The sequence below is a fragment of the Pseudophryne corroboree genome, chromosome 10, assembly GCF_028390025.1.
Source record: "Pseudophryne corroboree isolate aPseCor3 chromosome 10, aPseCor3.hap2, whole genome shotgun sequence".
Classification (NCBI taxonomy): Eukaryota; Metazoa; Chordata; class Amphibia; order Anura; family Myobatrachidae; genus Pseudophryne; species Pseudophryne corroboree.
In genome coordinates this window covers 99,233,694-99,247,305 of record NC_086453.1, presented here as the reverse complement: position 1 = coordinate 99,247,305, position 13,612 = coordinate 99,233,694, and the positions used below count along the sequence as shown (strand labels likewise).

The following is a 13,612-nucleotide window of genomic DNA, read 5'->3' as shown; positions in this document are numbered from 1 at the left end:
TGGAGAAGTCATTCTGTTTTTGGGGAAAATGTCTGGAGGAATCCAACAGCCTGCACAGCCATGTATTCCCCCCTCCTGGGACACAACAACCAGTAAGTGCATTCTTACATTAAATACATTAAATACACATTCAAATACAAATTCACATACATGTCTCTGTTCAAATACACTGAGCCTGTGCCCTGCACAGGCTCCACATACCAAGGCACTGCAGCCTCACAATACAATATATAATTATATACATTTACTTTGTTGATTTGTTTTTACTGTCCCCAGCGCTCAGCGCTCGGCTCCCTTAGCCCTGCAGCCTAGCTGCTAGGGCTCTCAGTTCTGGAGGTATGGGGGCTGGCTTCCCCCATCCTCTAGCCTGCCTGTGCAACACCTGCCACTGGGATCCAGGGAGCTAGCTCTCCCTGTCCCTCCAGGGTGGCACTCACTTAGTGGCCTTGTTGCAGCCCGCTGGAGGTGATCTGCGCTGCGGCGCACCCCCCTCCTGTAGCTGGGAAGCCCGGGACACTCGTCCCGGCCACCGTGGCTCTGTGCTTCTGTAGCGCTGAGGTGCCAGGAGCACAGCTCCCGGAACCCAGTGCCCAACATCCTACACACTCCTTCGCCGCATAGGGGGCCGGCTAACCCGGTCCCCCAAGAGCTGCGCACTCTTGTCCCCTCGCCACGCAGGACCCCGGCTAGCCTGGTCCACTGTGAGCAGCACTTACCTCTGTGATCCGGGCTGTGGCGCACCCCCCTCCAGAGATCTTCTTGCCGCCGGTGCAGCACACAGGAGCCAGAGGACCTGGACTCCCAGCTGCCGCGCTGGGCGGCCAGCAACCTCCTTCACCCCCGGTGCACCGGGGGTTACTACAGACTGCCGCCGCCGGAGAGGTCCGGGACCGCGGCACAGCAAAATATTTTTTTTTACATATTTAAATACCCAGTGCCTAGTGCCTACAATACTTATTTAAAGATGGCGCCTAGCGCCAGTGCATTTTAAAAGTGGCACCAAGCACTTATTGTCCTTTAATATGGCACCGGGCTCTGAGGGTTAACCCCTTCAGTGCCGCAGCCGCCATTACCCAAGTGGCCGCCAGGGTCTCCGGCCACAGATAGGATTATACTTTAATTCATTGTCTTGATTCCCCGTTTTATGCATGCTATTACCTCATTTGCCCTTGCTGCTGCGGTTTGAAATTGGGTACTGTTGTTAAGTCTATTATCAGTAAGCACCCCCAAATCTTTTTCTAATACCATATCCCCTAAGTTCTCCCCATTTAATTTGTAGGTTGCATGATTATTTTTAGTCCCAAAGGAAGTATAGGTGTTGTTGTGCCTTTTAACCCCATTCACAATATTTGCAAACCATGGGGGTTAATTCAGACCTGATCGCAGCAGCAGCAAAATTTTTTAGCAGTTGTGCAAAACCATGTGCACTGCAGGTGTGGCAGATATAACATGTGCAGAGAGAGTTAGATTTGGGTCCCTTTTGTTTCTGTGCAGGGTAAATACTGGCTGCTTTATTTTTACACTGACATTTAGATTTGAGTTTGAACACACCCCACCCAAATCTAACTCTCTCTGCACATGTTATATCTGCCCCCCCTGCAATGCACATGGCTTTGCCCAACTGCTAAAAAAATCCTGCTGCGATCAACTCAGAATTACCCCCATAGCCACTCAAAATCTGGCCTTAAGTGTAATGGACCAGATCAGATACAAACACCATACTGTAAAAAAAATTGCTGCTGCGATCAGGTCTGAATTACCCCCCATGATGGCATGTCCTCAGATATGGTAACACCAAGCAATTTCAAATTATTTGCCCTAAGTTTGAGTATGTTTGGCTTGATTCAGACCTGATCGCTGTTGTGCGAAATTGCACAGCGCCCGATTATCGAACGACTGCACATGCGTATGCACTGCAATGCGTAGACGCGATGGCAAATAGTGACAGAATGGTGCAACAAGATTGATAGGAAGCGGACGTTTGTGGGTGGTAACTGGTCATTTTTTGGGAGTGTCAGGAAAAACACAGGTGTTCCCAAGCGTTTTCTGGGATGGTGTGTGACTTCCGCTCCGGCCCCGATCAGCCTGATTCTATGGCACTGTAGGAGTAAGTCCAGAGCTACACACAGACAGCACAGCAAATTTACTTGGCGCAGTCGCAGTGCGAACATTGCACATGCGCAATTAGCGGAAAATCGCTGCGATGCGTAGAAAATTACCGAGCGAACAACTCGGAATGACCACCTTTGAACGGATCGGCAGCTGTTCGCTGTCTGGTGAAGGTCTGAATTAGGCCCTTTGTTAGTTCCATAACATAGGGGGTAATTCCAAGTTGATCGCAGCAGGATTTTTGATAGCAATTGGGCAAAACCATGTGCACTGCAGGGGAGGCAGATATAACATGTGCAGAGAGAGTTAGATTTGGGTGGGTTATATTGTTTCTGTGCAGGGTAAATACTGGCTGCTTTATTTTTACACTGCAAATTAGACTGCAGATTGAACACACCACACCCAAATCGAACTCTCTCTGCACATGTTATATCTGCCTCCCCTGCAGTGCCCATGGTTTTGCCCAATTGCTAACAAAAATCCTGCTGCGATCAACTCAGAATTACCCCCATAGCCACTCAAAATCTGGCCTTAAGTGCAATGGACCAGATCAGATACAAACACCATACTGTACCTTTACTATTATAAAGAATCATAAAAATATAATTTGTAGATATGAAAACATCAGTACTTAATAAAAATTGTCTGTGTTGTGCTAAACAAATATACAAAAACACAAAAGGCATATAGAGGTATAAAGTATTCACATTATTTATTCTTCATACACATGGGCAGTGTCTTGTTAACCTTTTGTTTTGCGGCAGTTTATAATGCACCCATTGCCAGAGGCGTCACTGGTAGAAGTGGCACCCGGTGCGGGAGGTCCGCACACCAGCAAAATGGGGCGTGTGACCTCGTGGATAAGGGGCATGGCTTCACAAATGGGGGCGTGGCTTCACGGCCCGGACCCCAGTTTCATCCCTCCGGGGATCTCGGAGACATGGGATGCATTGCGCTGCATACGCATGCGCAGTAGTAACCTATTCGCTGCGCTGCGAAAAACGGCAGCGAGCGATCAACTCGGAATGACCCCTTGTGTGTAGAAAGTTACAAAGATTTTGGCAGAGTTTCATCTTATCTCTATAATGTCTTTGGTTTCTCTTCTTAGTGCAGTCCAGCCGGTGGTGTCTTCAATTCCTGTGCTTCAGCTCACGCGCCATCTGGCAAAGGGTGCAGGGACCACAGAAAGTAAGACACACACAGTCATTGCAGATTGTTCCCTGTAATGAAAAATAACAGAGATCACTCAGAGAACTTCTTTGGTGGTGTTAGAGACTGCTTTGAGAGTGTTACTTAGAGACTGCTTTGAGACAGCTAACAGGCTCACTCATACCATACCTCCCTACTTTTACATGTAAAGATTTGGGACATTGGACACGCCTTCAGTGTTCCCGCCCGATAAAGGGGCGGAGATTCTTGGCAGCCCCGTTTGCATCACTGTGGGGATGTGTCGCTGCCCCCTCCCCCATCTTTTCCTGCACTGTGGCGATAAAACTTAATAATGTCTTATCTGGATACAATTTCATGGATTTCACATTCTCCTATATTGAAATTGTCCATTCCTAAAGGCTAGGACACCCTCTCCTTGTGCATTCACTGTAATAGGTAAATAATTACCAGATTACCACGTTGGTAGGCATCAGCGTTGGAACAAGTCCATTTATAGCTGTAGGGGTGGATTAGACCGGTTTGATGAATGGGTCCAGTGATGGGAGAGAAGTCCAAAATGTGCCGAAGGATGACAAAGGCTTTGCGAGCTGGATTATACCAGTGAAACGCGTTGAGCTTACTTCACTCATCTGGACTTCACTCTCCAACTGGCCCGCAAAGCCTTTGTCATCCTTCGGCACATTTTGGACTTCTCTCCCATCACTGGACCCATTCATCAAACCGGTCTAATCCACCCCTACAGCTATAAATGGACTTGTTCCAACGCTGATGCCTACCAACGTGGGGATCTGGTAATTATTTACCTATTACAGTGAATGCACAAGGAGAGGGTGTCCTAGCCTTTAGGAATGGACAATTTCAATATAGGAGAATGTGAAATCCATGAAATTTTATCCAGATAAGACATTATTAAGCTTTATCGCCACCTTGTGGCAACAGGAATTCCTTCTTTTTAGATTTGTTTACATGTGATATGTTAATAAATTGTTACTTTTTTACATAGAGCAAACCATCCTTATTATTTTATTTAATACAAAATTAATTTGTTCAGCCAGCGCTGGTATACATTTTCTTTCTATTGTTTAGTTTTGAGGAACTGACCTTCCTCCTACCTGCTGCTGTTGGTCGCGCACCTGCTTATTTATTATTTTCCTGCACTGTGTATAGGCTGTACTGTAGTGTGTATATAAATGCCATGCGTCTATTCACAAAGCAGAGAAAAGCCCTGTTTTGCAGAAAAGCGGGTTCCATAGAGAAGTTCCTGACTCCAGCGGCACCACTCCATGCCTGAATCACATGACCATACTTTAGTATGTGAGTGTGATTCATGAAGGAATGGAAAGCTCAGCTTTCCGCTTCTCCAGGGAGTTCAGATTCACTATCTCAGGACAGCGTAATCTGAACTTCAGCGTGAAACGGCAGGAAAGCTCTATGCTTCCCTGCTGGCGCTAGCTCCATTCCCTGACCTCCCAGCAGCCCTTGCAGCCTCCCGGGACATCAGATGCCAGTGCATGCGCAGAAGGGACCTGCCGGCTTCACGGAGGGGACTGCAGGAGAAGAATGCACTGCTGGAACCCTGAATACCTGATCGCATTGACGGAATTAACTGATGCAATCTATAGTGATAAGTAACAATTCACTTTCCGTTTCTACATGAATAGATTCCAGCATCACTTCACATGCTGCGGTTACAGCGCTACCCCCCAAATTTACCCCATGCAGGACATTGCAGCCCGCGGGGTGGGATAGTCCCAGAAAAACTTGACTGTCCTGCTGAAAGCGAGACAGTTGGAAGGTATGTCTATACATATATTGTAAGTTATACAGGATCTGGTCTTCTCTGTATGTGTTGGCCCCAGGCATTCTGAAAAAGCATAGGAAAGTTCTTGGCAGAGCTTCATTGAGCCAGGTAACTGATTTTCTGATCATGAAATGAAGACTAAGATACCATGGAGCTCAAATGAAGACTGAGATACCATGCTTGACCTCAATTGCGTACAATTTCTCACACAACAGTATAAAGCGTTTATAGAACACCCCCCCTCAAAAAATAATAATAAATAAATAAATAAATAAATAGAAAAAACCTACATGTGCAAAGTTGCATATGTGCTAGATTTACATTGGGCATATGGCATGTACACATTTATTTTGATAGTGAAATAAGCATTTTAGGCTTGAAAACAGTGTAAATAAATCCCTCCCTAAAGCATCTGGTAAAAAAGCGTCCTTTCGTGTATGGGGAAAAAATCTTGGTGTAACATGCTGACAAAATCATATACCAATGGCACAAGCATTTCTGAAGACACCTATCATCTTCTGAGATAAATCCACAATCAGCCAATCAATGGTTAGCTAGAGCTGCCAGCCATCTTTGTCATCAGTGTGTATTTGCACAAGCCTCCAGATACCTGAAAGTGATATATCTTTTACAGGTGTATGCGGTCTGCACTTGTCTGGAATTACGAAGAACACACTATTACTGTACTTGGCTTATATGAAGCTGGACATTCCCTCCCCATCCCACCTTTCAGGTGGGTTCAGCTAAGCTGCGCCGGCACGATGAAGCAGAAATTGCGAGGTGATTGCAATTTCTGCTTCATCAAGGGGGGGAGGCGCCGGTCAGCATGCTGGGCGGCCCCAGCATGCGATCCAAAGGTCAGGATAGCAAATTCTGCTGATTAGTAGAATTTGCTATCCTTACTGAATTAGCCCCTATATTGATTCAACTTGGGTGCAACTGGTGGCAGATGCTGTTCTCTCATCTAAGGGTCAGCTGACAACCTTTTACGTGTGCAGAACCTTAAGATGAGTCATCATTATTTGCCAAAACCAATAAAATGATTTATGATCTGCCAAACATAGGATGTCATTTACACTGCTATTCTGCCGGCCAGCTCCATATGTGAATGATATCTGGGTTGTCCAAATCCACCCGAATTTGTGGATCCGTACCGAACCAAAACCTGGTCCAGATCCCAAGGTGTGATCCGATAAAAAATTGAGAGTCGGTCGAATCTGCCCTTGGTTCATAATTCGGATTTTAAATCTGAATTTCGGGTTTTTGCTTTTATCTTGTTTTATTGATTCTTATCAATCAGTGCTTATCGATTTTTTTTAAATCAATTTTAAACCAAGCCGAAATCCTAATCAGAGCCAAAACACTTGAGGTTGGTTTTGCCTAAACCAAAACATGATGATGAATTATAACCAAAACTGAGACATGGGGGTCCGCACACATCTCTAGTTACACTGTATGTGGGTAAATTGTGTGGGTTAATTTCCAAAAAGATACCGATACCAGTAAGTATTTGATCAGACTCTTTCAGATTTCTTCCGGCATGCCTATAAATTTCTGATTTAACCACAACCACATCAGGCCAGATGTGCAGTACCATCTACACAGATTTACCCAGGTTGCGGTTCTGCTGATGTATGGGAATATTAGAAGTGCTCACAGGGATACATTATGGTTATTGTATGAATTGTGAAGGAAATAAGAACAAAAGTGAGTGCGCCTAGACAGTGCACAAGAGGGAAGTCATCAGGCGGGAGAATTGGCCAAGGCCCTGTTGTATTATAAATTCATCAAATAAAAAATAATATAAGCTTTACAAAATAATTACCTGGATGTGGTATCGTTCTCTGAGGCCCGTGCGCATGGCAAGCAAAGCACCCCCTATCAATGGCAGGCAGCAGCACTCTCCGTAGTCTGAGGCCACTTTACAAGCCAGAATGCAGGGCACAAATGCTCCACATAAGCCTGTGGGAAGGAAAAATATCATGCATAAGTGACTGTAGTTATTGTGGCTTGCAGGGAGAGTTCTACCTTCAGCACTAAGGTAATTGTTACTTTTTACCATGATAATGGCGGGGAGAATTGTCATACGATGCTGCCCACTTCCTTTTCAAAATAATTTTGGGACAATCACTGATAAAAAAATGTTTTTATTATAGAAACTACTGTATCTGGATTTCATTAACAGTTTGGAGTAAAGCAACTAAACAGGTGCAATGAAGCATATCTTTGTACGGGATCCGGTTACGATCCCGGCAGTCAAATTACCAACGCCGGGATCCCGATAGGCTCACTTGCCCAACGACGGAATACAGAACACCGGTATCCCAGGCGCCACCGGGGGGGGGTTAGGGTTAGGCTGCGGGGTGGGGGAGGTTAGGTTCAGGCTGCGGAATAGGAGGGTTAGGGTTAGGAGAACATTTGGGGAAGGTAAGTATACTTTACGGCTTACACTTTTACGGCATAACAAACAGCTGCTGTAGGAATTCTGTCCGCCGGCATTATCTACCCAACTCTTTTGTACCTACGACCACCACTCACATGTTCCATCACCAGATGATTGGTTGCTATTGGAAATTTCTCTAATGGTTCACTTCTCCGCTAAGTATGTGGACACCCAATCCTCACATCCATATGTTCTTGTTGGTCATCTCTTTCCAGGGTATTAAAATGGAGTTTATCTTTCCTATATGATATAGCTATGGAGACCCAATTCAAGAAGCTCCCAATGAACAGCTGCCCCGTGGTTGTCTCCTGAGGCTGTTTAGCATGCTGTAACGAGTATTGCAATCTAGGACAGGCAATTTTTACCCTCTTCAACACATGGTGGACCAAGTGTTTTGACTTATGTGGCCAACTACTTACTGGCTGAGCTGTGTTTGCTCCTAGATATTTCCACTGCACAATGGTAGCATTTACAGTTGACCATGGAAGCAAACAGACTTGTTGGGCAGGTGCCTTCCTATGATAGTGCCACGTTGAAACTAGTCACTGAGCCCTTCAGTACAACCAATGCTGCTGCTAATGTGTTACTATGGAGATTGTACAGCTGTTTGCTTGACTATTATGCAACTGTTAATGATAGGTGTGGATGAGATAGCCAAAGGCACTAATTAGAAAGGGTTTCCTCATATTTTGTCCATGCATTGTATTTTTTATATCACCTTGAGATACATAATATTGAAACAATTCAAAAAATGCTATTGAGCCTGTAATAATTTCTTATTTTTATTGTGTAACCATGTGCTACAAGAGGGTTGAAGAAGTAGTTTTTTATTTTTACAGATGCAATCCTGTAATGTGATACCATGAAAAGCTACCCAGATGGTGGTATATGGTTATAGACATAAAAGATTTATATATTAGTATGGGCTCCGGACTATGTATAGACACTGTCTAGGTAGACAGTCAATAGGTTGACGTTTGACACCATATGGTTGACAGACATTTGGTGGACAGGTTCAAAGGGTAGACATGGCAATGGTCGACACATATGTTTAACAAAAGTTTTATTTTTTATTTTTTTATTTTTTCAATCTTTGCTTGGTTTACCATCAATGTGGACTACAATTGGGAATATAAACCTTGCCAGAAGTGTGGCAAGGTAAGTTAGCATGCGAGGGTCTACGTTACCACTAACTGGGGTCACAGGTGACAAAATGAGACAAAAAACTCATAAAATACTTGTGTTCAGCTTTTTCGTGTCAACCATTTTCATGTCGACCTTTTGAGCCTGTCAACAATTTGTACCTGTTGACCTTTTGCGCTGTCTATCTTTTACCTATTGACCATTTAACCCTGTCAACCTTTTGCCCTGTTGATCTTATGCTTGTTGACCATATGGGGTTGACCTATTGACTATCTAATAACTGTAGATCTTTTATATCACACCCTATTTGTATACGACTGTTGGTATATATGTCATGCCTCTATATGTAACTTGTCACATGTTCTGTATGTTAGAATGTGCTAGTTCATACTTACAGATGGATCACTCCCCCAATTTATTATTATGGGATGTCTACTGCACTGATCATTCACTTCCAGTATTAACATTACGGCTATTACCATCTATTGCTTTCCAACAAACAGCTGGACTTTATTTCCTTTTGTGGACTTCCATATAGAGAACCGACACTATTTGGTGTCTGTTTAAACGGATAAACTTAGTCAAGGTGTGCCTTTTTATATCCAACAATTTTATGTCATCTTTTACTGCTATTTTATGCTTTTTCATTAATAAATCAATTTATATACATACATCGGTTCTCCTAAAATTGTACTGTCCTTTCCCTGATACTTTGCGCAGCTGATTTTGTCTGTTTCATACTTACAGATGCCTACATCATCACAACAGTCCATGACCTTAGAATTCCATTGAGCTGTTTTGGAAGTGGTAGTGGTATACACTTGAACCACTTGCTCCGTGTTAACCGGATAAGTCAGTGGGATCTGCAGAAAGAGAGGAACATTTATTCTTAGGCTGTTGTTGTTATGAACACTCCACAATATGCAGATTTATCAATCAACTTATATTTAACACGCCATGACTTTGGGGGTGATTCAGACCTGACAGCTTGGCTGCAAACTTTGCTGTCCTGCGTTCAGATAGTCGCCGCCCCCAGGGGGAGTGTAACTTTGCCGTGCAAGTGTGCGATCGCATGTGTAGCTGAGCAGCAAAAATCCAGTGTGTGCACAGCCCAGGACTTACTACTACAGTGTGATGAGAACAGGCTGATCGTGGCCGGAGCTGATGTCACACACCCTCCCTGAAAACGCTTGGGCACGCCTGTATTTTTCCGGACACTCCCAATAAACACTCAGTTGCCATCCACAAACATCCTCTCCCTGTCAATCACCTTGTGAACGCCTGTGCGATCGTTTTTTTCGCACCATCCCGTCACTGACCGGCGATGCCCTTTGTTGTTGTCCGACAAGCGTGCACATTGCAGTGCATACGCATGCGCTGTTAGGACCTTTGCACTTTGAGCAATACACATTGACGTTGCAGCTGGCAGCAACACTGCACATTAAAGGTCCCCAAAAGCCTTATATTGAATATCTCTGCAAAATCATTTTGTACTTTGTACAGAATAGTACTATTTCCATCACATGTAGAAAAGTGTGCAGCGCAGTCATACTGTGCATACAGTATAACTCAAATGACTATGGACACGTCCCATCTTAAATAAATCAATTGGTACAGTTGCAAAAAAATGTCTTTACACTTCATTGTACAATAGATTTCATATACTGTATTAGAGGAAAATTCTAATTTGTTCAAGCTCCAGGTAATGCGTTTGGTGATCAAAGGTTAACAACAAGCGCTACACCCTTAACACACATATTTGTGTGATGTTTTTAAATTCCTACCTGTGTACACAAGGCAAACTAAATATCAGCCTGTGACTGGTAACTTTTAATTAAGTAGCTCAAGTACATGTTTTACTCAAAGCAGTCAGCAATTATAGCACCCCCATCACACCCACACACTCCCCCCTCCACCATGAAGCCTCACTAGCCCCTGAGGTTTGCGTTTCATCAGTATAGGAGCTGTCACAGGCAAGCATTTGTCTACTAAGTATATGAGAACCATGAAGGAGACATATCCAGAATAAAGGCATAGTCCAGTGAATAAACGAAAATATGCTATAAGAGTGCCTAAAGAACATCCATTGCAGTCTTCCCTTTCTATGGGTCCAAACACTGGAAACAGGTGGTAAAACACACTAGGAAAAGATTCATAGTGACCAGATGTACAAGAGAAATGTATGTTCTTAATTTTATCTGTCAGTCCTATTAGTAATATTCCCAGTCTGTACTGCTGTAGACACAGGGGAGTGTACAGCACTGTGCCCCAAAGAGCTAACACTTACTTGTGCTTCAGCCATTGTATCAGAGTGAAGAAGCTGTGTGAGAAATCAGTCCAAGAATGTACTTATTTAGGTGGCTACGGAGAGAGACACTAATCCCACTGGGCGGATAGAGCAGGTGCAATTGTGATCTCGGCTTACCATCCTGTCACTTATACCCACTCCCAATTCCTGCCTCCATACACAGCTGTCAATCATCCTGTTGTACACCTCTCTTATTGCCCACTCCTTCTTCTGCCTTTGTTGGTTACATGAAATGATGTAAAAATGTGTTTTTTTGGTCATCAGCCAATGTTGCTGTCAATGACATACTCCTATTTCATGCCTTAGGCACGTGAAGTTATAACTTTGTAAATTAGTAATTGTACATGTTACTTACACTACCTTCTCCAGCAAACTTAGGGCGTGATTCAGACCTGATCGTAGATGTGCTAAATTTAGTTTCTTTTACATGCGGGGGGACGCCCAGCACAGGGCGCGAAAGCATCGCATGGTGGCAATACTTTTGCACCTGCCAAGTAGCTCCCTACCTGCACAGCCTAGCTGCGCTGGCAGGTGGCTATTTGCCGTGTTTCGGGTTGCAGCAGCTGCGTTTGATGTCACGTAGGCGCTGTGGCCCACCCCCACAACGGTCCAGACACGCCTGCATTGTCCGGACCGCGCCCCGCCCAAGGCGTTCTAACGCCGTTGGCACACCCCCTCCTGCCCCACAACCGCCTCTGCCTGTCAATCAGATCGCAGCCATGAGATACTTTCGCATCTCACTGGGCCTCATGGGGTGCACGTACGCACTCCCCAAAGGGCTTCAGAATGCGGTCATTGCTGTAGCAGTGATCGGGTCTGAATTAGGCCCTTAGTTTCTTCTTTGGGTTCCATAGGGCTCCACAGGGAGACAATGGGGTGTAATGGTGGTAAAGAGAAACAAACAGTAAAACTTTTTAGGTATCCCAAGATGCTTTGGTCCTACCCCCCTATACCCCGCCTCCAGCTCAAGCTCCTTAATTTTGCTTTGGTGCCGGCAGGAGCCGGATGCACCATATAACAGTGGGGCTGCTTTTAAGCAGCCCCAAGCTTTTATTTTATTATTTTATTATTTATTTATTTTTCTGAACAAGAGCAGCAGCGCTAGGCAGTCCTCTGGATGCCAGTACTTATAATCCATAAGCCCAAAACTCTGGCCTAGGCCACAAGGACAGTTGATAAGATATAACATAGATAATATGTGTCACAGTACACGTCACTATGTGTCTTATCCTTGTGTGGATGCTTGAAGGTAGAACCTTTAATCATATTCTCACAGGTGGTGAATTTAATGCATTTATAGCAGCCTGGTGGCCTGCCGAGAAATGAAGCAAAGGGTAGTAACTGTTTATTGCCATCAGCTTGAAATCCTGTAATGTCTGTGTGGACGACAAAGGGGGTCATTCCGAGATGATCGTAGCTGTGCTAAATTTAGCACAGCTATGATCATTTACAGTGACATGCGGGGGGACGCCCAGCACAGGGCTATCCCGCCCCACATGTCAGTGCTGGCCTCCCCCACACAGAAGTGCAAAGGCAGGAAGCTATCCTGAAATCTGTTTATACACATTCTGGTACACTGCTGAGGCCAGCAATTGCTTCGGCCTGGATGTGTAGTGCGGTAGCAACATGGACGGATACTCTGTCTGAGGAGATAGATACCCTGGACAGGGACACTGTTCTACTGACCCTGGCACATATCAAGGACGCGGTCCTATATATGCGGGATGCCCAGAGGGACATTTGCCTGCTGGGCTCTAGAGTAAACGCAATGTCCATTTCTGCCAGAAGGGTCTTATGGACTCGGCAATGGACAGGGGATGCCGACTCTAAAAAACACATGGAGGTTTTACCTTATAAGGGTGAGGAATTGTTTGGGGACGGTCTCTCAGACCTAGTTTCCACAGCTACAGCTGGGAAGTCAAATTTCTTGCCTTATGTCCCCCCACAGCCGAAGAAAGCACCGTATTACCAATTGCAGTCCTTTCGTTCTCAGAAGAGCAAGAAAGTCAGAGGTGCATCCTTTCTTGCCATAGGCAGGGGTAGAGGAAAAAAGCTGCACCATGCAGCTAGTTCCCAGGAACAAAAGTCCTCCCCGGCTTCCACTAAATCCACCGCATGACGCTGGGGCTCCACAGGCGGAGCCAGGGGCCGTGGGGGCGCGTCTCCATCATTTCAGCTACCAGTGGGTTCGCTCACGGGGTGGATCCTTAGGCTATACAAATTGTATCTCAGGGATACAAGCTGGTATTCGAGGTGACGCCCCCTCTCCGTTACCTAAAATCGGCCTTGCCAGCTTCCCCCTTGGAAAGGGAGGTAGTGTTGGCAGCAATTCACAAACTTTTTCTCCAGCAGGTGGTGGTAGAGGTTCCCCTCCTTCAACAGGAAAGGGGCTACTATTCCACTATGTTTGTGGTACCGAAACCGGATGGTTCGGTCAGACCCATATTGAATTTAAAATCCCTGAACTTTTATCTGAAGAAATTCAAGTTCAAAATGGAATCGCTCAGAGCGGTCATTGCAATGATGGTGCTCCTTCGGAAGCAAGGGGTTACAATTATCCCATACTTGGACGATCTCCTCATAAAGGCGAGGTCCAGGGAGCAGTTGCTGATCAGCGTTGCATACTCTCAGGAAGTGT

At 45.0% G+C, this 13,612-nt stretch overlaps 1 protein-coding gene across 1 annotated transcript; it reads right to left on the bottom strand.

Moving 5' to 3' along the window:
• Nucleotides 1-2,798: 2,798 nt before the first annotated feature.
• LOC134965056 (cornifelin homolog) lies at nt 2,799-11,060 on the bottom strand. Its single transcript, XM_063941628.1, has 4 exons — nt 10,954-11,060; nt 9,412-9,529; nt 6,906-7,042; nt 2,799-3,329 (listed from the first exon to the last, which is right to left on the bottom strand). Exons 1-4 carry the CDS (start codon nt 10,966-10,968, stop codon nt 3,240-3,242), a joined length of 360 nt encoding a protein of 119 aa, XP_063797698.1. The 5' UTR covers nt 10,969-11,060; the 3' UTR covers nt 2,799-3,239.
• Between the last annotated feature and the right edge of the window lie 2,552 nt (nt 11,061-13,612).

Bases quoted from the DNA above. Each gene is read 5' to 3' on its own strand.
- LOC134965056 (XM_063941628.1), bottom strand. The intron at 7,043-9,411 runs GTAAGTATGAAA...TCCTTCCCACAG, and splicing joins TTGTGATGATGTAGGCATCT to GCTTATGTGGAGCATTTGTG. The intron at 3,330-6,905 runs GTAATTATTTTG...TTTTCATTACAG, and splicing joins GAGAACGATACCACATCCAG to GGAACAATCTGCAATGACTG.